General features: G+C 40.8%; 2 protein-coding genes across 3 annotated transcripts; one reads left to right on the top strand and one right to left on the bottom strand.

Annotated features, from left to right (window-relative positions):
- Positions 1–382: 382 nt before the first annotated feature.
- On the bottom strand, positions 383–15,052 carry LOC102308215 (C-type lectin domain family 18 member A). 2 transcript variants are annotated; one of them, XM_005915190.3, is made up of 12 exons: positions 14,892–15,052; positions 13,964–14,055; positions 9,978–10,211; positions 9,762–9,859; positions 9,553–9,674; positions 9,312–9,419; positions 9,099–9,191; positions 3,871–3,977; positions 3,648–3,777; positions 3,385–3,481; positions 2,856–2,947; positions 383–1,247 (listed from the first exon to the last, which is right to left on the bottom strand). In XM_005915190.3, exons 1-12 carry the CDS (start codon positions 15,013–15,015, stop codon positions 1,210–1,212), a joined length of 1,335 nt encoding a protein of 444 aa, XP_005915252.1. In that variant the 5' UTR covers positions 15,016–15,052; the 3' UTR covers positions 383–1,209. The 2 variants fall into 2 exon arrangements, with proteins under 2 accessions (XP_005915252.1, XP_042069402.1); XM_042213468.1 differs by lacking the exon at positions 383–1,247 and having other exon boundaries at positions 2,786–2,947.
- A 2,376-nt stretch (positions 15,053–17,428) lies between these two features.
- On the top strand, positions 17,429–23,630 carry LOC102308533 (fibulin-7). The gene is made up of 8 exons (XM_005915191.2): positions 17,429–17,628; positions 19,630–19,789; positions 19,871–20,041; positions 20,649–20,774; positions 22,050–22,238; positions 22,340–22,477; positions 22,748–22,883; positions 22,977–23,630. The coding sequence occupies exons 1-8, from the start codon at positions 17,560–17,562 to the stop codon at positions 23,338–23,340; spliced, it is 1,353 nt and encodes a 450-aa protein (XP_005915253.1). The 5' UTR covers positions 17,429–17,559; the 3' UTR covers positions 23,341–23,630.
- The last annotated feature ends 2,490 nt before the right edge of the window (positions 23,631–26,120 follow it).

Raw genomic sequence — 26,120 nt, 5'->3', positions numbered from 1 at the left:
CCTATCACACACACACACACACACACACACAGGACCGATTAATCACAGGTGGGAAGAATTAAGACACAGCAAACAGAGGTAAGAGCAACAAAAACAAACAAGTAAAGAAATCCTTTCAAAATTCAACAAAGGTAACAAAGAAACAAAGAGTAACCAAGAATTAAACTCTAAATTAAATCAAACTATGGCAAGAAATGTCAACCTCATGGTTATGTTTAGAATTTAGGGGATGACCAAAGCTGTGAAGGTCTTCCTCTGGAGTGAATCATTGATGTTTGCTTAAAAACAATCCATGCAGATCCAAAACATACCGAGATGCCGTAGCTTGGATCAAAGTGACCACCTAAATAAATACGCCTGATTTCTGTAAGCGAGATGAACAGAACTCAAACTCAAATTTGCTTTAATGTTGGCTGAACACATGAGTTTCCAGGACAGGTGAGGAAGAAGATATTTTAAAAAGTGCACTGATACATGTGAGACTTTTCATTCCAGCTGTGGCATAAAGCCATTTCATTGTAAAATACTTGTAAATTATTTAAAGCACATCTAAACCTAACCGAATCCATGTACAGTATTGTGCAAAAGTCTTAAGCACCCCCTTATTTCTTTTATTTTGCTTCAAAGGAGCCAGTGGTTTTGAGCATAAGCTCTCCAGTTTTTTTTGTTGTTGTTGTTTATTTGAAGGTCTGAAAGTGCATGAACACTGGTGCCTTTTTCAGTCATTTTCAGTCCTGTCCGATCATGTATTATCCTCTCCAGGACCTCCCCTGGACCTCAACATTATTGAAGCAGTGTGGGATCATCTTGACAGAGAACTGAACAAAAGGCAGCCAAGGTCCAAAAAAGAACTTTAAATGTCCTTTAAGAGCCTGGAGAACTATTCCTGAACACTACATAAAGAAATTACAAGGAAGCCTACCCAAGAGAGTTCAGGCTGTGTTGAAGAATTAAGGTGTTCACAGCAAATGTTGACTTTCATTAACAAATTCTGCCTTACATACTCTATTTTCATGCATGTTTACGCATATGTCAAACAGTCACTGCATCACACGTATTTCCTGCTCTCCCAGTAAAAATGGTAGTTAAAGAGATTTGCACAGTAAAGTACTACAACAAAAGCAAAACATTCACCAACACTGGTGGCTATTGTCCCAGCATCTTAAAATAATCACACCTGCAGTATTTCACCCCTTTGAAAAATCCAGGTCACCTGCTGTCCTCCCACTGAGCAATATGCTCTGCATCTGTTAAAAGAAAAACATGAAATATAAAAGAGATTCTGCTTGTTGTTCACACAAAAACTGTCGCATTTGTGTTATAATTCTCAAGTTATCCTTCGGTTCTCTTCAGAAATGATTGTAAAGTCATAAATGTTTAACTCATGAAAGAGTTTCAAATTCTGGATACGTTTTCATACATAAAAAAAACCCATAGACACAAGTACAAGCGGTATGTGGAGACACACAACTTAGTGTCTGCTCCAGGCTGTGTGATATCCACTTATCATTTTATTACCAATTAAAACAACACAGCAATAATGTCTGGAAATTAGTCTGATGGGCTGCAGGGCTCTGTGCACTTATAATCAGCTTAATTTATGCTTGTAGTTCTTTGTTGCTTTAGTGAAATTTTGCTTTTATTTTGAGAGGAAGTGTGACAACGTTATTGATTGAGGAAGAATATTTCCATAAATTTAGCTTTGTTAAAACCATGTAGGACTATCTGCTACAGACACAGTTCAGCAGCAAGCTCTCCTTTGATCACAATTTACTAATCATGTTTTACACATTGTACACAAAGGAAAAACAGAAAGGTGGTTTGTAAAAAATCACATCCCTGCAACGAGGACCAGATTCAGAGCAGATCCATCATTCAGCTGTGAGTAATCAATAGATTACACAGCAAACACTTGCAAAGACACACTCAAGTGGGCAAAACTAAACATCTGCCACCATCTCATTTCTCATGATCAATGTAAGTGCACGTGTGTGCGTGTGTGTCTGTGTTTTCAGACACTGAAGGCTTTTGTGGAGCTGAGGTATATTGATTACTCAGAGCTTCTTGATGGTGAGCACTGAGTGTCATTGATTTAGACTGAGAGGCAGGTGTGAGCGGGATCACATGGAGATTTCTGTGTTTTCACATCATTACTGGACACACTGGATTAATATTTTACACTTCACTGAACATCAGTGACAGAGGCAGTGAAGTAGGAAAACTAATTGCCTCGACACAGTGCAGCACAGCATGTACAAGAAGCAGAAACCAAAATTGTAAAGAAGAGGCCATTTTTAAATGGAAAAATGAGAGGATGTCCATTCTGCTACCTAAACAAACAAACTATTATTGAGCTCTCTTTATATAGATTTTTTTAATATTAAAATATAATATTTATTTTTCGTTATGTGAAAGGACCACTTATACCATGTGGCTTAGAAGATAAAACACTGTCCTTGAACTGCAACGTAGCATTAATCTTATTACAGTAATCTCTCTTAAATGTATTAAAATGTCAAAAAAAAGTACAAATTACAAAGTAGTCAGTGTAGTGAATCCTTTTATAATAGCACTATAGGCACTGGGGTTTTCGGACACACAGATCTCTTTCAAAATGAAGACTGCCATAGGAGGACAGTACATTCTCATTTGCAAATCATCTGTGGACAAACAGCGGTTGCTTTTGAGTAAAATTAATGTGCAAAGATTTCATAGTGAAGAAAAAAGAAGTGTTCCTCTCAGGTTAAGCTTTATCTCTGAATAAAAAATGTCAAGTCTTATTTTTTCTGAAATTCTGTTACAATATTTTTAGGCAGCCAGTTGTGCAAAAATGTAATCTAGGTTTTCATCCATACCATGCTGGCAAATGTATCTGTTCAGTGTTTTACAGCGCTGGTCATTCCAGTTGAAACCACTCGATGCCTGCAGCTCGACACAGTTTCCAAAACTGTAAAGAAAAAGAGAAGCTGTGAGTGGACTAATGTGAAGGGTTTGTGATAGATACCAGAAATGGTTAGCATTATGCACTGCTACTGAGAGCATGGACAAAAGAAGTGATTATAATTACAAAGGTTAAGGAAACACAGAGGGAAACAGAGACATCTAGTGGCATTAATGAGGGATGCATGTCAACTAAGATCACTGTTTTTTCTATTGGTTAAAAACTGGGTTAATTAATTAATTTGAAATAAAAATAAAGAACTAAAGTAAACAGAGGGGGGAGGGGCTAAATTAAAAGAAAACAAACGTCCAAACCCACCCCCCAAAAAACAAAACAGAGAAGCAGATTTTTCCACCTTTCAGGAGAGTTGCTTTGTTTGTTTTGGTCCATTTCCCTCGGCCGTCTGTCAGTAGCTAATGTCTCATTCTAAATGGGTCTCTTACCCTTGGTTGTCAGGCTGCCCAAAGGCAAAGCTGAAGTATTTGGGAATCTCTCCTGTGTCCCAGCGAAATGAGTCTTTTGGAGGTTTATATGTCAGGCCTGTGGAGTAAAAACATGCTGTTTTATCTATGCACCATTTCAACTACATCCATATCCATAGCATGTCTAAATAAAAAAAACAGCAAGTTAAAGTGTCAGTGTTTTTCAGTGTTAAAGATATAACTGATATATTTCATTTATATTAATTTATAATACAAAAGAGTACCTATCCAGAGGTTTTCAGTTCCAAAGTCATTCCTGGTGAGCTCGTTGCTCGTCTCCAGCTGACTAAGATAAAAAGCCAGAATGTCCTGAACCTTCTGATTGTGGATTTGAGCCAAAATGCCTCCTTGTTCCTGATGGTTTACATAAGAAAAAGTTTAAACTTGGTCTCTGTATGTTGTTTTATAGAAAACTCGATGAGGCTCCTTAGTGAGGCGCACACACACCTGACAGTGACTTTTAGCCCCATAGTAGGTCTCAACATCAGAAGACACCATGAAGCAATTTCCATCTATGATGAGATCACAGCTTTGAAATGGGAATTCCACTTTCTCTGTTGGGACACAAGCACATAAACTAAAAATGAAGAGTAATAACACTGACCACCAACTTCAAATCAGACAGAACAGGCTTACACATGCTTGGGAACAAGCACAAATTTCCTTACTCAGTGGCTGCCAGTTTCTCAGAAATAAAGTGATGTACACTAAGGTATTAAAGTGTCTACCGGTCTACCTGATGAGATCACAGAAAATCCCCTCATATCTCCTCTAAAGGTCAATGATGAAACCATCAATAAACTACTATAGTATCCTTTACCATGTCATTAGCAGATGGCATTTCTCATTATGTGTGTGGACTATGTGGACGAATTAAAGCATTTCTTGGTTTCAGAGCAAAACTTGATTAGATATATAAAAACATAAAGAACCGTTAGCCAGTGACAATATTAAAACCACTAACTGGTGAAGTAAGATTTTCTTGTCTGATTCCACTGGCAAATGTCAAATTGTTGGCTCTATAATGCAGGAGGACAATTGGAAAAAAGAGTGAGCATCTCAGGAACTTTGACAAGGGTAAAACATTCATGGCTTTCAGGCTGTAGTACACGCTGACTGTCCACCATCTAAAAGCACCTAAAATGTAAATGTAAGTCACATTTTTAAAAAAAGCTGTTGCTTTTGATAAAAATGATTAATTGCATTTTCATTTTCATTTATATCAGTGAACAGTGTGTGTGTGTGTGTGTGTGTGTGTGTGTGTGTGTGTGTGTGTGTGTGTGTACTGCAGGCATTAATTGTCCTCTGGATGTTCATTAACACATACAACCAGCCTAAACTTTGTTGCACATTATGTCGAGGTGTGATTAAAAAAAACCCTGTGGTTTGGTCAACTTTTCTCTCGGCTGCTTTCAGTGTAGTTGCTATTATGAGATCTCTTAGTGAAAGCCTCCTTTAACACGGGCCTTTGTGCTCTAACTCATCTGATGTGTCAGATAGGTTATCCTTTCCTTGTCAGGAAGTGCAAGGAACCAAATCTTGTAACTAGGGAGGGCACTGAGGGCATACTGTGTTTGTGTGGCCATAAAGCACACTCTGTACTTCAGGTCTTAACTGAGTGTACTCTGTCAGACACCTCACAACAATAAAGTGGAACTCCATGACGACAGTCTCACCCTGGGGGACAAATTCATGGTGCACAACCTATTAAACCTACCAACGCTATTAGCCTTTAACCCACTAACGTGTTTCTAACCTTGCTCATCACTTGAGATGCTGCATGTGGACTGGTAAACTGAAAACTCCTTGCAAATCCAATCAAGCTCTCATTAACAGCAATGATTGTCCACATAAAATCAGATAAAATGAGATCAGTCGTAAACAGAAGCTAATTTTTGCTGACTATACAAGTCTGAGGTCTGTGATGAAACTGCAAAGTGGACAGTGCACATGCTCAGAATGGGACTTCCAGGAAGTGATCAAAGAATAGCAGCATCTTTGGAAGCTGTCTTAAAAAGATCCAAGAAGAGGAAATTAAACTAGTAGATCAAATTTAATTTTCATTATCATTATTATTATTGTTGTTATTATTATTAGTTTTGCCTTTGTTTTATTTTTATGGTGCTTCTATATTATATATATATATATATATATGTATATGTATGTATTATGTATATATATATATATATATATTATATATTATATATTATATATAATATATATATATATATTATTATGATAGCCCCCTTCCGGCCGGGGTTACTTGCGTAGTAGCATTCCCAACCAACGCCTGTTTTACGGTCTCTTGCCACCGCCCCATTATATATATGATATTATATATATATATATATGTAGATGATATTATTTATATTTATTATTATATATTTATTTATTATTTATATATATATATATATATATATATATATATATATATATATATATATATATATATTATATAATATTATATTATATATATATAATATAATATATATATATATATATATTATATATATGTATGTATATTCGGGGGCGTCTGTATCCAGTAAGGGTCCTAAGGCTAGACCCCCTATGCTAAGCGAGCCTACCGCAGACATGAGCGAGACAGATAAATATGAAGGCATGCCGGCTCGGACGTCGCCCGGATCAACAAGGTCCGCGTCAGGTGTTGAGGAACCAGGGCACCCTGACGAAAAGTGGGCTACTGGAACAAGAAGGCATCGGTGGGCAAGAGACGAAAACAGGGCGTTGTTGGAATGCTACTACGCAAGTAACCCCGGCGGAAGGGGCTACATGAATAGGATGACGGACCTATGGATTCTTCGATACCCAACATCCACAATGACGGCGAAACAACTAGTAGCTCAGTGTTCCAACATTCGAAAGAAGGGACTGCTCTCACAGCTAGAGATTGACGAGGTACAACACAAATGCTACGGCAAGGAGGAGTCAGGACGCCAGGTCAGGGGGGAGATATCATCACCCCCACCCGAGATTGGGTACATAGCCCCAAGTGCGATAGGAGAAGGATCGTTGAGTGCGAGAGGAACTGACCTGAAAAATAGGATAATGGCCAAGCTTGAAACCTGGATCCCCCGTAGCCGGTTACCAAGATTACGTGAAGTACCCTCAGAAGGTCTGCTAGATGATGTTAATGCAGCACTACGGGCAATACCTACAACCACGATTACCGACACTAACAAGCTGATCTACAATACGGCAGCAGTGATCAGTGAGATGCTTGGCTACAAGTTGAACAGCCACAAGGGGCAGTACCCTCCATGGAGAAGGAGGCTAGAGGGCAAGATCAAAGTAGCACGGAGGGAGGTTAGCCAACTAACGGAGTTGCAGAAAGGTGCGACAAAGAAGGTGCCTAAGAAATACAGCAAGCTGTCCATACCTGAGGCCTTGGAAACTGCCAAGCAAAGACTCACAGCCTTAGCCAGCCGCTTGAGGAGGTACACCAGAGAGATAGAAGGCAGGAGAATAAACCAGCTGTTCTCCACAGAACCAGCAAAGGTGTACTCTCAGTGGCAAGGGAACAATAATAAGAGAACAGCACCACCAAGGCTGGAGACGGAGCAATACTGGAAGAGCATATGGGAGAAGGACGCAACCCATAACGGCAATGCTCAGTGGCTAGTGGATCTGAGGGCAGACCACAGCGACCTCCCTGAACAGGGTCCAGTAACCATCACAGTGGCAGATACCAAGAAAGTACACAGAACTACGGAACGGAGCAGTTGTCAGCCACCTCCTGTACATGGATGACATCAAGCTGTATGCCAAGAGTGAACGAGACATCGATTCACTGATCCACACTACCAGGCTATACAGCAATGACATTGGAATGTCGTTCGGACTGGAGAAGTGTAGTCGGATGGTAACAAAGAGAGGGAAGGTAGTCAGAACTGAGGGGATTGAACTACCAGAAGGCAACATTGCAGACATAGAGGACAGTTACAAGTACCTGGGGATCCCGCAGGCGAATGGGAACCATGAAGAGGCCGCTAGAAAGCTGCAACCACCAAGTACCTGCAGAGGGTCAGGCAAGTCCTGAGGAGTCAGCTGAATGGTAAGAACAAGATCCGGGCCATCAACACGTACGCCCTGCCCGTGATCAGGTACCTGCTGGGGTAATAGGCTGGCCAAAGGAGGAGATAGAAGCCACTGACATAAAGACAAGAAAGCTCCTTACCATGCATGGAGGGTTTCACCCCAAGTCCAGCACCCTGAGGCTGTACGCTAAGCGGAAGGAAGGGGGCCGGGGACTGGTGAGTGTCAGCACCACAGTCCAGGATGAGACAAGAACATCCAAGAATACATTGGGAAGATGGCCCCAACTGACCGAGTGCTCAGTGAATACCTCAGGCAGCAGAAACCCAAGAAAGAGGAGGGAGACGAGGAACCATCATGGAAGGACAGGCCCCTGCACGGTATGTACCACCGGCAGATAGAGGAGGTGGCTGATATCCAGAAATCCTACCAGTGGCTGGACAAAGCTGGACTGAAAGACAGCACAGAGGCACTAATCATGGCAGCACAAGAACAAGCTCTGAGTACAAGATCCATAGAGGCTGGGGTCTATCACACCAGGCAAGACCCCAGGTGCAGGCTGTGTAAAGATGCCCCAGAGACAATCCAGCACATAACAGCAGGGTGCAAGATGCTAGCAGGCAAGGCATACATGGAACGCCAAACCAAGTGGCCGGCATAGTGTACAGGAACATCTGTGCCGAGTATAACCTGGAAGTCCCGAGGTCAAAATGGGAGATGCCCCCAAGGGTGGTGGAGAATGACCGAGCTAAGATCCTGTGGGACTTCCAGATACAGACGGACAAAATGGTGGTGGCTAACCAACCGGACATAGTGGTGGTAGACAAACAGAAGAAGACGGCCGTAGTGATCGATGTAGCGGTTCCGAATGACAGCAATATCAGGAAGAAGGAACACGAGAAGCTGGAGAAATACCAAGGGCTCAGAGAAGAGCTCGAGAGGATGTGGAGGGTGAAGGTAACGGTGGTCCCCGTGGTAATCGGAGCACTAGGTGCGGTAACTCCCAAGCTAGGCGAGTGGCTCCAGCAAATCCCGGGAATAACATCGGAGATCTCTGTCCAGAAGAGCGCAGTCCTGGGAACAGCTAAGATACTGCGCAGGACCCTCAAGCTCCCAGGCCTCTGGTAGAGGACCCGAGCTTGAAGGATAAACCGCCCGCAGGGGCGTGCTGGGTGTTTTTTTTTTTTTTATATATATATATATTATATATTATTATGTTTTGTTTATACACTTATATAGCCCTTTGTGCCAGCGATCACTTTTAGTACAGTAACCTTGCAACACTGTAACAAACATGTTCAGGAACAGATGGAGAAACTTTACAGGAATCTGAGGTGTAGACTCGATCCCCAAATTCTCCAGATCTCATTTTGATCAGGCACATGTGAGCTGGACAAACTAATTTTAACTACGGAGACCACAACTCACAATTCACAAGACTTAAAAGATGTGTTGCTAACATTTTGCTGACTGATACCACAAGTCAGCATCTGACATCCAGTGAAATCCATCACTTGACAGCTTAGAGATTATCAGTCAGTTCAACTGAGACCTGCACAATATCAAGCAGGAGGCCTTACTCTTGTGGCAGACTGTTGCATACTAAAGCACACTTCACTTACCTGCACACTCAGCACCCCCATAGCCAACAGCACACAAGCAAGAGCATCCCTCTTCTTTGAAATGTCCGTGCACACATTGCACATTGCACCGAACTGAAAAACACACAATAAAACAGCAGCATTTTTGCCTTTGCTTTCTCTTTGTACATTAAGATAAACAAGGACAGCAGACTGAGAATGATATTTATGACATCAGCTGTTGATAATTGGTACCCTGGCAGAAGCGTCCAGTGAACCCGAGGTCACACTTGCATTTGCAAGAGGAGATATTAAGATGGCCGTGTTCGCCACAGTTCATACGACATGGGTTCTTTGGAATCTCTGATTAGAAACACAAAAACATGTAGTCCGCAAAATGAACAACTGGGAACTGATCATATTAAATATTAAAGAAAGTTTGCTGTCACTGAAAAAATACAACTATAAATACATTTTGTGTGTGTGTTTGTCTTACCACATAGTCCGCCTACATGGTCCCACAGTCTCAAACAGCCAGACATTGAGGAGGTGCAGAGAGAGCAGTACAGCCCTGATTTATACGGCATCACCAGTTGACCATTTACCTCCCAGTTACCCCTGAAACATGAAAATATATGCAGCAAAAAAATTGTGTTTTCTAATAATACTTTTCATATTTAGCTTTTTGGGAAAGCAAACTGTTACCCAGGATAGTATGCACAGACAAATATCTCCCAGAGTTCTCCATTTCTCCAGCACTGTTGGTTGGCACAACCCACCTGGCTTGAAGTAGCCCAGACCAACTACAAGACAAGAGAGGATTTGGACACACAAAACAGCATTTTTATAGGCAACAGAAACTGTATGCAGCTGTGGGACTTCATATAAACATGTGTAAGGTTTGTATATGCTGGTGAATACCTGGGTATAGTGTTGACAGGTGGCATTTTCCTTACATCGGCCGCTAGAGTAGAGAAAATCTTTTCCTTCCTCGAACCAGAAGTCAATGATGTCAGAAAATGAAGCAGCACCAACAACAGAAAGATGTGTGTTCCAGCCAATATGGCTGAAAGACGAGGAGTGTTGAAGGAAAGGCTCTTTGTGACACAATGTGGCTCTCTCCTTTGCAAGTGTAGCCAACTTCTCATTCCAGTCCTATAGAAAATTAACATCCCCATTATTCTGCAATAGAGTGGCATGGGTTTCAATTTCAACAGTAAACAAAGAGACACACAGATAAAAGGCTAATGCTTCCAACCTCGTCTCTGTTTTTATGGTCCTATGGTCCTAGGCAACTGGCTAACATAGGAGGGTCATCAGAAAATGCAGCTCAAACAGGCCCTTTGTCTTGTTTACACTGTGTTTCTCTGATTTTTTGTTTATAATCTAATGCATTTTATAATCTAAGATGCATTAGATTATAATATTTATAATTGATTTATATTTATGTCAGACTTGATCAGTATTGTCAGTATTTCCTACCAAAAGTTCCAAATAAACTACTTTGTCTTTTAAAAAGTGATGCATATCAAGGCCATCTAAAGTAGGTTAATTATACACAATGACTAGCCAGTGTCAGCTATCAAAATTACATGGTAAATGGACTGATTGTTATATAGCAATGTTCTACTCTCCTGGAGTACTCTACACAACACGCCACATTCACTATCTTCTATGCACTTACTAACTACCATTCACACACCAACAGAGGCATTGCAGAGCAACTTGGGGTCAATATCTTACCCAAAGATATTTGGCATGCAGACTAGGGGGAGCCAGGGATCAAACCACTAGTAGAGGGCCTGCTCTGCCTCCTGAGCTACAGCCACCCTGCTTCTAAATGGACGAGAATGCATATTGCAAAATACATAAAGGCCCCAGGTAGCTGGTGAGTTCGAACCAATAACTTTCTAGCTTTAAGGAGACTTCTATTACTTCTATTACTATCACTAGCATCGGTGCTCTGTCCCTTTCCTTTTTGTAATTTTGGAATAAGAGGAATTGGGCAAAAGTTGTCTTTTTGCAGATTAAGCATGATGCAGAAAACAGTACCAGAAATCCTCAGTGGGGTTTCAGTGAATAACTGCCTTTATAGAGTGACTCTGTTCTCATACAGTTAGGCATCAGACAGGCTTTATTCCAGGGACCTGGCAAGTTAAAGATCGGCTAATATTGAGAATATGTGTCAGAAATGTGCCCCTCATATACCCTTTTTTAGCACCTAGAACAGTTAAGAGCTAAAGTGCACGTGTGAAAGCCCATTATGATGTACTTTGGAACTATTGATATTGGGCTGGCTGTTGTTCAGGAGATAGAGCAGGTTGTCTGGTGATTTGATACCTGGCTTGCACATCAAAGTATCTTTGGCCAAGATGCAAATTGTCCCAGATGCATCTTTTGGAGTGTGAATGCTAAATTTGATAAAAGCGCTTGTGTGAATGAGTAAATGAGTGCAGTAAGAAAGCACTTTGGGTGTTCAAATAACAGTCCACTGATATACATAAAACTCTTTGTTATTCTGGTGCAAAACCATTAGTTTGCAGTAGCAGTGTGCAATATGTCTACCAGAACAGGAGTGAGGGATCTTATATCGATGTGTCTGCTTGGCTGGCTCTCTAATGTCATGCACTGCTAAGACTGCACTACCCAAATCAATCACAGGGCTTTGTTAAGAGTTGAGGCGTGAACTCAGTGAGCACAGTCCATGGTTAGCTACAATCCTGACGAACTTTAGGTCAAAGAAGAATGATTCAAATGTCCACAATCATTTTTTAGCCTAAATGACAGAGATTCCTGTTTCTGCTTGTATTTCTGTCCCTCTGTTCTGTTCATAATTAGTACAGATGGAAAATCCAAATCTGTCTGAAATGTCAGACTGACAGGATTTTCAAGACAGGTTTTCCTGGTGTAACTCTGCTGTGTAGTGTCAAAACGCTGAGGCCTCTTGAGTTCATCATTCACGCTGCTCTCTGATGTCAGCCAGCCAAAGCCTTTGATGACAGAGGGCTATTAGATCACTGGGTAATATCTTTCATTTTGAAGTGTGCCATTATGTATCAGCGCCTAACAGCATGAACAATTTATGCATTTCAGCCTTCTTTGTGGCACCAACAACTGTTATATTCAGGTGTTTAGTAGCAGTAAAAATACAGAAAAAATGGAATTGCATCTAAAGTTCAGGGAAATGGTTCCCTCTGAAGCTAACTACATTAAAATAACACGTTGGACCCTTGGGTATAGTTCTGAGAGAGATTAGTAAGATAAAATCTCACAAACAGAGGTCATGATTTCCATATCAAAAGAGACCACTAAACTTCAATATCGGCCTCTTTGAGTGATGGTATGACCTCAATACTTCTTAGCCTAAAGAGCTCAAAGAAAATCCGCCGACAGGGCACTGGGTGAGAAAAGGAGGAGCATCATTCATTCTTGGAATATTGGTATTTTATCTCATCCTGAAAGCAAAGCCTAAAGGACCATATAATAATCACTTCAACACAATCTCACCATAATACTTGCTGGTTCATTCTTGTGTGGGAGAGGGGGAAGAAAAAAAGTATATTAAGATATTCGCAAACACAGGTGAAGCCTTGAGCCTTTTAACGTTTATCAGTAAAGCTCTTTAATAATGCCTCTTCAGCTTGGCAAAGCCTTCTCTGAGGGTTTTCATGGGGAAATTACCTGTAAAACCAGAGTCGTGAATGCAAAGTGATTATCCACATCCTCTTTTTCTCATTACTGCCTTATCAGTTGCGAACAGTTCTCTGAGGCTGAAGAGCAGTCGAAGAAAAGGGGCTCAGTCTGTACGACTGGCTTTGAGGATGTAATCTATGAAAAAGTGACAGTTTGCCCTGGCACAAATCTCATATTGGGCCCAAAGGGTATCTAGTACACAGTGAGTTTCATAATCCTTCATTACCTCTCATAACCACATACATGCAAGAGAGTTGTGCAGATAAGCACTGTATCAACTGATGGAGTAAGACAGGGAAACAATTTAGCACTGCTGTTTAGAATTTGCTGCACATTCAGAAACATTACTCATTGTTTCTCTCGAAACATGCTGTTATTGTCATGTTTACAATAGACCTATCTGTTGATCATTAGAATAAAGAGACAAGTGAAAAATGTTGCTTAGTTACTTAACTTTAGTTGTCTAAGAAATAAACTTAGTGACCCTGACAAACTTGCACACACCCAGTTGATATTGGCCTCATTCTCATTTCTGACGCTATCAGTGAGCCTGCAGCAGAGCAGAACAAATTGTGCACTAACGCTACTATTTCACACCGCCGAGACTATCAGCACTACAAAGGAAGACAGCTCGACCCCAAACCCTGCTGTTTGTGTGGTCATTTGGTGAGTTTACTTTTAAGAATTCAAATTATTTTCAGTGAAACAACTGTGGCCACTGATCAAAGCTGCCTTTTCTGCACTTCAGCGTGTCCTTTAAATGCACAGGGACCTCAGTAACCTCAAGAGTCCTCCTAAGTTATAGATGCTGTCATGGGAGAGTCACACTTAGCTGATTGAGCACTCAGCTCGGACGTGCTACCTCATATCTTCACACATTCCTGATCAGTGTGACTGACACTTATGACAATTACTGTTTTTCTGGGCCTTGGGACTGAAGCTGCAGGCTTACTTAATGTTAGAAGCATAACAATTAAGTTTACAACCTGCAGCTAAGTGTTTTTCACACAGGAATGGGAAGAGAAACAACAACAAATAACTAATGTTCCTTATTAGGAGAAAAACATGAGCTGCATAGGAAGACCAGGCAGTCTACCCACACTGATTAGTTTACGTGAGCCCACACTGTTAACAAAAGCGTGATGTTAAACTCAGTGACAGCAAAGGCACTATTCAAAAACACACAGAGGAGACAGACAATAGGTGCCACAAACCATTTTTTGCATGTTAGCTGCCATGGGTTTGACCCGGCTGCGCAGTCTATTGTGGTGAGCAACAATCTGTGAGTGCTCCTTCACCCCGAGCCCTGGAAGAAGATACAGATGGTCATTAACTATACTTCTACTGCTGTCGCTGTGGCAACTAAATGCAAATACACTGGAGAGAGACAGAGAGTAAAAGTTTGGACTGTAAAGCCTATCACATCTACACCCAGGAGTCTGTAGGTTAAACACAAAATCAATCACAACACATTTTAAAACTTTTTAACATTATTGAGGGAATTCTTTGTCATATGAACGATCTAAAACCGTTTTAATAATATAAACCTGCTGGCAGCGTCTTTAAACAACATGTGTATGTCTGCTGATCATAGTGTATGTAATTATGCTATAAATAAACGCTAAGAATGTGTCTACTTCTTATGTTAACTCAAGTAAAACAGTTAACTGAACGTATTCCCAATTCTCCCTACTTTTAGCACTTAGACAAGCTAAAATAAATGCTATATAATAATCTAAACTGGGGCTGACCACCTTAAATCTTTGTTTGTTAGGCTGTATCATGAGAAAATTTTACTGCACTGCTGACTTTGATCTGTTGATCATCAACTTCACATCTTACTGACTTAATTTATTGATATTAGATCTAAAAACATTTTAAGAAAAAGTTAAAGAGAAGCCTGTTTAATTCAATTTAAGCTAATGCCACATTTAATATAGAGTTTAGTAGTCAGCAGAAATTTACATTTTACTTCTAACTACTAGATAAAAAATTTGAACCTTTATAACTGAACCTGTCCTTTCAAACACCCACTTCACAGCTGCACTTAACCAATCTAAAATGTGTGTAAATTGATCACTCTCTACTGGAAGCTGTCCCTTGTGGCCACCTGACTTCTCTCACAACGCTAATTGTGTTTACCGGTGGTGGGGAAAATCCGGAGCTCCGGTGTCTCTGCCATGATCCAGTTTGCTGAGTTAAACGAGGGCAGAAGAAAGCAAACGACAAAAACATCCAAATGCCCGGACGCTGTTACCGACCCCATTGTGAACTCCTGCAGCGTCTGCACCAACAGTGGCCACTTGCTCTGCTATCCTATCCTGCCTCCCTGCCCCTCTCCTCCCTCTTTTATCCTCACCGGCTCAAGTGCTTTCACCTCAGGCTGCGGCACATGCCACTGACTATTCAAAGAGGAATTTACTAATCCTACAGGGACTGTAGACACAGTGTAGATTTTCTATGCTGTTTCAATATATTACTAAGTAAATATTCAAATTATCCCAATTTTAATTTGTGTTTAAAGCATACTGATCTTTCAACAGGTTATAAAAGTAATTAAAAGAAGTCATCTTTTCAAATCCATTAAGCAGACTGAGCTGTCTTTCCACAGAACTTAAAATGAAATGATTATATTGCAGTTATCCTAATGCTGTTTTCTTCTCAATACAATGCACTTAAAAATAAATACACTTTTTCCCCATATTTTATAAATTGCTCTAGTTTGTAGTACAAGCATCATGGCAGAGGCACTTAGCGCTCCAAGCTGAGTGCCATAGCAATTTTACGCACTATCTACCGATTAGTAATGTAATCTACAATATTTCAAGAATTCTTTAAGCTTGTTGTGTGACACATATGATGAGTATAGCAAGATTATAACAACAGTTTTAAAATAAATGTGGTAGGCAGCGGAATACCATAATAAAGTATAGCACTTGAAAATAAATGCTTTGTTTGCCTACTATCCAAAACTGACAGCAGGTGTGTTGCCACTTACTGTCAGACGCTGGAAGGAAAACATATGGCTTAATGATTTCTGTCATTCTTATTGATGGATTGTTCACTGATATCTGTTTTTCAAATGAGCCAGTTGAAATCTGTCTTCATTTCTAAGCCATATGAAACTGTAGGAGAACATGATGTGTGGTACAAAAAGCCTACAAATATCTGTGTAAAGGTACAGTATGGTGCTCTCTCTGGGTGCCTGTTTAGACTTGGTGACAATGTTTTTAAGGACCCAGTACAGGAAGCATGAATCATGAATCTGCAAACTGTGAGGTGATTCAGTGTCTGGAGATGACTGCAGCACAGTACAATACAATCCCACTCATTTCTCTCCATTGTGGTCTGTAGGTATTTTGCACTGAGGATTCAGTCCCTCGGCTGTCCACTTTTTTCCCATCCTTTTGATTTTGCTGTATCAGTGAGGAACAGTCTGACTCTGCTGAGCCAAATGACAGCTGTGCGCTCAGTCTGTTAAAGGCTCAGACAAACACAGACCCACAAAGATGATTTCTCAGGTAAAACCAACAATCAAAGGAAGAACCAAAACATTCTTCATGCTTGAGTTCAAAGCAGTAGTCAAGGTCTTCGGTACATTTTACACATCGAAATGTAGCGCTGCTGACTGCTCACAGGGGTGTGATGACAATAGTCCATCTACACAAATGTTTTCTTTAGCATATCTCTACATTTTTATTTAAATGATGAGATTTCACTCAAAAAAAAGATGTAGCAGAGTGAAACTGACATATCTGTTTCATCCCTATTGCAACGTTACAAGTGTATCTGTCTACAGCTAACGTTGTTGTTCAAAGAAAGGCTAAGGTATAGGGCAAAGCAGAACTGGTTTAAGGTGCAGCTCTTTATCGCTTTCTTTAGAACTAAGGATTAGCTCTGCAAGTGCAACTTCATTCCACATCACTCGTGCACCATACAGACAGGTTTAAAAATTATAATCTATCACTTACCTCAACAACTAGTCATGCAAAACTTTCATAAGTCAATGCACTGATTCCAAAAAGTGTGTAAAGGTGTCCTGAGGTATTAGGTGTCAAATTGTTTGCAAGCATATACAGTAAGCTGAAGGTTTGGTCCTCCATAGTATAATATTCAGAATATTAAGTCTTGTTTTTCCCTTACATCTCACGTATGATACTCTATCTCGCATTATATTCAGGTAATCAGTGTTATTCACACCAAGTCTGCAGTTGTAATATTCTGGCTGATAGGTGTACATGTAGTCTGCTTACTCTTGCTGCGTATAGCTCGTTTAAGAAGAGCATCTGAGATTAAAGAGATGAATTTAGCAAAGTAAAAGTGAACTGGGGGCACTTTTTGATTTGGATCCAGATGTTATACAGCTGCCCACAATCCACTGCTACAATAATAGCCACGGCAGGTATGGACATTATGCTCGAAAGCTGAAACCAGTCTTTATTTCAATCTAATTAATCAGTCTAATTACAGAACAGGAAAGCACCTTTATTCCAGCAGAAGTTACAGCTTCACTGTACCTTTTCTCCAAGACCAAGCTGCTTTAAACAGAGAGGAAGTGCACTCCAAATTAAGTAAAAAGGGATCATAATGTGGTCACATTTTTCTCCTTTGCTGATTGGCTACTGAAGAGTAAATAACATTCCACAAAGTTTAGCTGCGGCAGCTTTCCCACTGCCAACTGTGGTCCTTCTCTCACCTGGAGTTCCTACACACTCTGGGAGCCGGCGGCACAAAGTTCACACTGCACGCAAGTTCTAACACATTTGAGAAGCGATTAGTGAGTGCACACTGGACTGGTTTTAGTGGAAACATGTTTGCATCACCTGTGACTGCCATCACCTTACTGTGTTTCTGTTTGCTTCATCCTACTTTGGGGCAGGTAAGCAAGTATGTAACTAAAATTGTTAACTATTGACTGAATGAATGAAGGAATTAGTCGCAGCAGGGTACCTGAACTTATATCACGTCATTCCACTTAAAGTTCTTATGTCAAAAGGAATTGGTTAAAATGTGCTTCATGAATTATGTATGGCTTAAAGAGAATTGCATGCATAAGTTCTTCTGAAGTCCAGAGCAGATCTTAATGTGAATGTACTTCTTGGCATCACAAAAAATGTTTCACAGAGCAAACCTTGAGTCACCCTTACTTTGCACGCAAGCCTCAAGAGCAACATCCCAGAGGCTCCGGTGGCTGAATTCACTCCTATATCTATGCTGTGCTTCACTGCAAACCAGCAAAACATTTCCAAAACGCTGCATCTGGCTGTGAATGGCTCTCTTCAGCTTCTGCCATGCATGTCTGTGCCTGTATGTGTTTGTTTGTTTGTTTGTTTGTTTTCTACTGAAAAATGGCCAGCCAATTATGTGTTTGTAGAAGTGCATAATAATGTGAGTGTGATGCTGTAGACTCTTGCATATGTGCGTGAGAGCATATTGTTATTTAGGCTCTAAATCTATTAAATAGAACTGTGCTGCAATTTTGTGCTTCAGCACCACATGCCTCCTACAGACTGTGGTAACATCACCCAGTTAACATGAACACCATGTGAAATATCTCCCAGCACAGGCAGAAAGGGGCCTTTGACAACTACCTGATAAACACCAGCCATCAGTACCAAAAATGACTGAAGTCATTCCAAACCTCAGTTCAGTCTAAATAAGAAAAGCGTTTTCAACAAATATTGACTCTTCTTACATAACTGCTGCTGGATGAAAACACTAATTGGTTGTCTGAAAACATGTGAGAGAGCAGAGGTCTGGTGGGGACTGATGCTGTTGAATCAACGAGAGTAATGAGGGAACAGTTATGGGTTGAAAATAGGTGTGTGCAACTCACTTGAGCTCACACCCTGTTAAATGAAAGCAAGGCACTGGAAGGAGATGACTGGTTGAGTCAAAAATCAGCAAGTAATTACCCTCTAATGAAAGCTTTTACCTCCATTTCTGTAATGACTCGTGTAGTTAAAACTTCAAACCTAAGCAGAACATCACACCTGGAACCACATAAGAAAGTGTTACACACAGAGCCTTTCTTGTCAGCATGACTGAGTTACAGTATGGAGCTAGCTGGGGGGGGAGGTTCCTGCTGGCAAATATAGTGACAAAACATTCTCTGATCCCCACAAGATTTACTCCTTCATATGAGCACATCAGCCTCTGCAGTGCACTGGGTAAAATAGCGCAGTAGGTAGAGCAGATTCATTTGTCTATTCATTTAGATGAAGAGATTTTTCTTCCTCATTGCGATAGCATTCACACAGAAATATGTGCAGGTGCAATTTATATGACTTAACATTACAGAAATGCACTAGAAGTTTGAATTTTGAATATTTTTTCATTTGACACAAAAAAGAAAACCAAATCCTTTTATTGAAGACTTTTGAATGAATTCGTGTCCTTGAATGAACAGGAAGATAAATAAACTGTTAATAGAAGCAGCATCACTGGCTTGTGGTGCTTTCATCTCTCAACAAATTTCACCTGTCCTGGGTCAAATAAATTGCTTTTCCATTTTCAGATATTTAGCAAGGATGGTGTTTTTTTTGTTTTTTAAATCGTTAGCTTCATAGCATAAGTGCCTAAGTCATTTTTTGGTCAAATTGAGATTTTTGCCTAACTTTACTCCCCTACCACTGCTGCATCATCCTGTCCGTCTGAAACACAAAACACAAAAAAATGACTTAGGCACTTATGCTATGAAGCTAACGAAATAAGAAACTGTCATTTCAATGTAACATTATATAGCATGCCTAACCTTCTCACGTGGTTTTTTTAGATGGTTGCAACTGTTTTTCTGATCCTCTTTGTGAATTAGAAGATCAGTATTGACTTAAAATATTCAACATTTATGAATTTATTCAGTAGCTCTGTATTATTCTAGGACTGTCCGAGCAGGCAAGAAATTCAAGGGTCCTTGAAGCAAGTCCAGAAGCTTCTGTCAGCCCATGAAGCCTCCTACATGCAGAGTCTGCGCAACCTAAAGAAGAAAATAAATTTACTGCTGAGCAGTGCTGCAAGGCAGAACACAAAAGCCATCAACAGTAAGTAAATATCTTAGAAAGACTTTATTCAAATTCTTAGATATCAGAGTATTTCTGCTGTTATGTTCTTATAATTTCTAGGTACCTGCCCCAAACTGGAGTCCCTCATTAATGGGAGGAAACTTGGCAAATCACACAGCATTGGCCATGAGATTCACTTCCTGTGTGACCCTGGTTATGAACTCGTGGGATCAGAGAGCAGGGTTTGTCAGGAAAGCCTGACCTGGAGCAGCCAGCAACCAACCTGCCGAGGTGAGAGAGGAGCCTTCTGCTGCCTGGCCTTGCTGTGATGGTCATTTTCTCCATTGCGTCCTCCTAATCCTCCTCCCACCAGTGTTTCTCCACTTCATTACTCTGACCATCACTCATCATGCTATCTAACCCACTGATCACTTTTACAATCTTGTCAACATCTTCTGTGTAACCTCTCTTCTCCTTGCCCCCTTTTATTTGCACTATTCTGCTTTCTGGGCATCAAACATGCCGACAACATTTTTCTATACGATGATACATTTCACATGTGACCCATGATCATATTTCTTTATGTACTTTGGTCATTGTCCAGAGAGCTTTTTGAATGCTGTGACATGCGATATTCCAGCCTCCTTGTCCTTTGACAGCTTGCTGACTTTGAGATAACAACTCAAAGGCTGTTTGATCAGGATGTGGCATCCCCTACACTTTGGCTGCCCCTCCTGTTAACTCATTTGCTCCCGTATTTTCTCATATATCTCCACACACATGCATATGTCATTATGTAATGTTCCGTGATGTTCAAGCATCAAAGCTATTGAGTTGCATACATGTGTGTATCTCTGGACAGAGTTCAAACATAACCTTAATATCTTTTTTCCCTCAGACATCAATGAGTGTGCATCCTCCCCTTGTCTGAATGGTGGGACGTGTGTTAATGAGGTGAACCAGTTTTCCTGTGTCTGTGCCAAAGGCTGGGCTGGAGTTACCTGTCAAAGCCCTGTGCCAACATGTAAGTATAATACATTCCATACTCAGACCACACACATGAATGAAATGTAGTGATACTTTACCATTTGAAAGAGATTGCATTGGGCATTTGCTTGTGTAGGCACTAAAATTCAGTAGACACCAACAGTTTTACTAAATTCATCTCCTTTTTCACACTATCGAAATATTTCTACAGTTACAGATGGTTTCATAGTTTACTGAGAGATTTGAAAGTCTGGTAATGTTTTTGATAGTCATCCAATCGTTACATTAAAACATCCACCAACTTTACCCAAGAGAGTGGAGTGGTAGATGTGGACAGATTTCCAGGGCTAAGAGAGAGAGAGAGACAGCTGTGAACACGCAGGTTCAATTTGGACGCTTACTTAAAACACATGTGTTTGGACAGTGGGATGAAGCACAGGGAGAACATGCAAACTCCACTCAGAAAAGTCTGGCTGACAAACAGGTTTAAAGCCAGAGCGTTTCTGCTGTGAGGCCACAGCACTAACCACTATACCTCCCACTATTTAAACATACACAACATATTCCTCCCCACCCACAACCCCCATTTAACATAGTGTGGGTAACTGCAGTCACCAGTCTGTCACAGGGCTAACACACAGAGACAGACAACCATTCGCACGCACATTCACACCTATGGGTAATTTGGATTTATCAATTAACCTATCCTCACAAACTGCATGTCTTTGGACTGTGGGAGGAAGCCAGAGTACCCTGGGAGAACCCACGCAAACACAGGGAGAACATGCAAACTCCACACAGAAAGACCTGATGGTGGAATTGAACTCAGGACCTTCTTGCTGTGTAGCAACAGTGCTAACCACCGTGCCACCGTGCTGCCCTAAAAAAAATAATAATGATAATAATAATAATAATCTAAATTACATTTCACCAGAATTTCTACACAAACATTTTCTTCTTTTTATTCCTTACTGGCAAAATAAACAAATCTAAATATATTAACACTCAGATATCTTCACTAAGCTCATGCTGCTGTCTTGTTCTTGTAGAAGAACAGAGCTTATTAAATATTACCTATCAAACTCGTATCTGTTGGATTCCATTTGACACGGGCAGGCGTGACTGACACTGTCTCATATCACCATCGGCACACCAACATCAGTGTCTGACATATATTGTCAGCTGACTAAATAAATAACTTGTATCCCTGGGGCAGATACAAAGCTACAGCAAAGAAAATATGAAAACAGGTTATGAAAACCTTTTCTACAACACACCAGCATTGCTTACCTGTCTTCTCTTCCTTATTCAGTCTTTGTCACCATGACAAACACCTCTGCCGCCACCTCCCCATCCACAGCTGCTGCTGCATCCACTTTACCAGCTGCCACCACCGGGCCTCATGTTCGCCCATCACAGTGCACTATAGTGCAGGGGACCACCCACTGCACCTGTGAGCCAGGATACACCATCTCTGGCAGAGACAGCTACACCTGCACTGGTACACCTAACAGCTTTAGTAGAACACAGACTATACATTTTTCATATTATGATGTTTCCATATGGGTTGTTAGCCATGTCTGTGTGTGTTATGCATTTTAGATATTGATGAATGTGAGCTGTTTCATAACGGACAGGCTGGGAGGTTGTGTTTACACGCTTGTGTTAACACCCCTGGAGGCTATCGCTGTTCCTGTCCTGCAGGATACAACGTGACCCGTGACGGACGCAGTTGCAAAGGTGAGCAGTCCTTCTTCCTGCTTTATATTTTGCTATCACTTTTGTTTTGATTTTTTCTTTTGCCAAATTTGCACTCAGAAGTACTCAAAGCATTCCTCCAAAAGGCAGATTCTGAGGAATGTAATACAAAAATGTAGAGTCTACAAGTACACTTAATACAATTTTATTCATTTTGACTCTTTTTCTTTTCAGTAATGGCAAATCAAAGAGTTGCAGCCTAAATGATGTCCCAACTAAATGTGGGGGTTTTGTGCTTCTCTTTTGTGGCAGATATTGATGAGTGTGCTACGAGGCAAAACAACTGCACGAAGGACCAGATGTGCATTAATACATATGGTGGTTTCCAGTGTGTTCGTGTGGACTGCCCCAAAATTCCTAATGCTACATATGTCAAAACGTCACCTACGTGAGCATTATCCTTATTTTTGTGTGAGATGCATAGTAACAACTAATTCTTTAAAAACTCTCTTTTAGTAACATCTTTCTCATTATTTTCCAGGCGCTGTGAACGTAACCCCTGCCCTGTGGACAACAAGGCGTGCTCTCAGGCCCCAAACTCCTTCTCCTACCATTACTTGGCTGTTGTTTCCAACCTGTCAGCTCCCCGCGTCATGTTCAGAGTGTCAGCACTGCGCCCGATAGGTGACACCCTTCGTTTCTCCCTGCTAGGCGGAAGGCCAGTTCGCCGCCACTTCACAGTGCAGCGCTCAGACCGCCTCACGGGCGAGCTGATGCTGGTGAGCCCTGTGCAGGGCCCTGCCACTCTGGAGGCAGAGGTGGAGATGAGTGAGCTGGAGAGGCGAGTGCAGCTGGGGAAATACATCACCAAAGTCACTATGTTTGTTTCCCAGTATGAATTCTAAGAAAAATCTATTTATTGTACAAAAAAATAGAAATGCATGTAGAAAATTGGTACATGTAGCAAAGAGTAACAGCACTTGACTTGAGGATACTTGCAATAAGCTGGAAAGACTAAAGAATGACAGCCCGTCCTGAAATAAAGCATTATTTTTGTAATAGTGCCTTAAAATTTATATGCACGTAATCATTATGCCTACGGATGTTTTGGTTTATAATTATGTTTTATTGATTCTAGTTTTGGTACTCTTTCTGTGATAAAACTATAATAACTGTATTGCCTCCAGTACACCCATTAAACATCATATAAAACATTAACAGTTCAGTCTTTTCCTTACTAATTCTTTAAGGCTTTTCTACACTCTATTCCTTCTGAAATGTGTTTTAAGAACTGCCCGATAGACTGTGAGCAGGGACATATGCAAGCAGAGGTTGTTTAACACTTCAGTTCCTGCAGCACAGAGCAACGCTGTTCGCCTGACAGCCAAGGAAGGCTTGCTGAAAAGAGCCTCTGTGTTCCTACAGTGCACGAATAACTTTAACTTTTGCATTTGCAAAACAAGTACACACAGAAAAGAGCTGTGTCATGTGCCCTAAAAGTAAAGTCTGTGCAATCTTTTTCCTTTCATTTAGGGGGGGGTTTATATCTGAGGAGTTTCCAAGGAGCGTGATGAAATGTGTCGCCACTGTGCTGCACCAGCCATCTATCTTCTCCTTGATGTTACACAGCTTTCTGAGAAATAAGGAATCACATAGTGGATAGTGTGCCAGGATGTAGTTACACTGGAGGGAAACAGGAAGTCTTTAGTTGCAGAGAGGGCTCCGTACTCTGGCTGAGACGCAGCAATGGCTCCATGAGGGAGCAGAGATACTTTAGACACAGAATTCTAAAACAAGATTGAGTGTTGAGTGAAGAAAAAGATGCCCAGAGATAGAGAGGGAGGCAGACAGAGAATGACAGATGAATAGAGATGACTGAACAGAAGACAATTCACACCAGCCAGTCAGTCACTGACTTAGCTGCAGAGTGAATTAAAAACAGTAGTGTTTATTACCACCACAAAAAAGACCTCCCTGTTCTTCAGATCTCCCCTCTACAGTCTTAATAAAAGACTGTAGGCTGGAGGGTGGCTTTTGTCTGTCCCCCAGGGATCCACAAGAGGTAATGATTCAGTAATAAAGCCCCCGATCCTCTGCATTTTACCTCTCCATTGTCTGTCTAGGTTGATACACAACAAAGTTGGTCTGTGAGAGCACCTGGCCTGAAATCTGATGTTTTGCCCATTCTCTTCACCTCACTGTCCTGTTTTCCACCGTTCCTTAACCTTATCACATTACATCCACTTTCTTGTCATTCCATCCCTTTTCCTCTGGCTCTACTGCCCTTCTCTACAGCTTTTTCCAGTGTGGATGAGTCACACCTCTGTGCAGATAAAAAAACAAAACAGTCCCCCTAATGAGTGCTTGCAAAGTGAGACTGCAGTGAGTATTCTGATCTCAGTCTGGTTGTTGGGGCATTATTATCAGAAACAAGCATGCTCACTTTGACAGCCACTTGGGTTTTCAGTGGTACTTACTTTTGCGTGTATCTTGGTCTCATGTTGCTTTTAATGGAAAAAGGAGAGAGTGATGGTGTCTGCTGAATCTCCAGATTGTGCATGTGTAGTAGAGAACTCTTAGTGAAAAATGTTCCTCACCCGAGTAGTGTTTTTGAACGCACCATCAACCCTCACTCCTCTAATGCTTACATTGTCCTATGCACCCATTATTCAGCCTGTTCTTGCCTTTTTGGCCTTATTCCAGTTAAGGATGGTACCAGAATGAGCACATTAGTGACTTTCTTTATGTCATTGTCTGATCCTGGTGTTTTTGGACCAAATTTTTATTTCCTGTGTTTGGCTTCCCAGTGCCTGGCAGCAGTGAGGATCACAGCATTAAGTCTCTAGTCTATAGCAGTGTTGTCCTCAGTTACTAATCATTTTTCTCCATTTTTTAAAAATATGTTTCCCCTGCTCTTTCCTGTTTAGGCCTTTTTAAATAAATTCTAGCTTGTGTATTTTAATGTAGTAGCCACACAAGTGTTTCATCTTTTAACTGAGTAGCCATGTCTTTCTTTAGAGTTAATTTGTTTTTGTTTAGTTTTTCCTTTTAGTAAGCTGGAGAGCCATGTAATTGCGAGGCATCTTTGGTGAGGTCCAAACGCTGATGCAGAGAGTGATGTAAGAACATAAATGAATACTGTCTTCATGTAATCCCAGACACACTCTATGATGTTGAGATCAGGGCTCTGTGGGGGCCATACCAATCACTTCCAGTACTTCTTGTTCTTCTTTATACTGACAGTTCTTAATGACTTTGGCTGTATGTTTGGGGTCCTTGTGCTGCTGCAGAATACATTTGGGGCCAATAAACAATCATTTATATTTCTGAAAGCATTCTTTGCATACAGCATTTTTTCACACCTGCCTAACTTTTGCACAGTACCGCATATTACAATGTTATAGTAAAGTAATATTTTGATAATCGAATTCTATGAGTTTTTATGGGGTTTTAGTTGAGTTTTTCTTCTTTATTTGCACATCTAACCTTATTCAAGGTTTATTGCTTTGTCAAATAAACTAGTTAAAGTAATCTGCCATGCCCCTTTCTTTACCAGCAACTCTGCGTGCTTTTACTACAAATAGGCAATATGATATATATAACAAAAAATAATACAATGTTTGTTTAATATTTCCTGAGGTGCGCTGTTGGTCTTCATTCTTTCAATTTTTTGACACCCCATACA

Source organism: Haplochromis burtoni, unplaced genomic scaffold (assembly GCF_018398535.1).
Source record: "Haplochromis burtoni strain Fernald_Lab_line unplaced genomic scaffold, NCSU_Asbu1 Contig_11, whole genome shotgun sequence".
Taxonomy (NCBI): Eukaryota; Metazoa; Chordata; class Actinopteri; order Cichliformes; family Cichlidae; genus Haplochromis; species Haplochromis burtoni.
The sequence above is the reverse complement of the archived record's forward strand: the minus strand, read 5'-3'. Positions and strand labels throughout refer to the sequence as shown.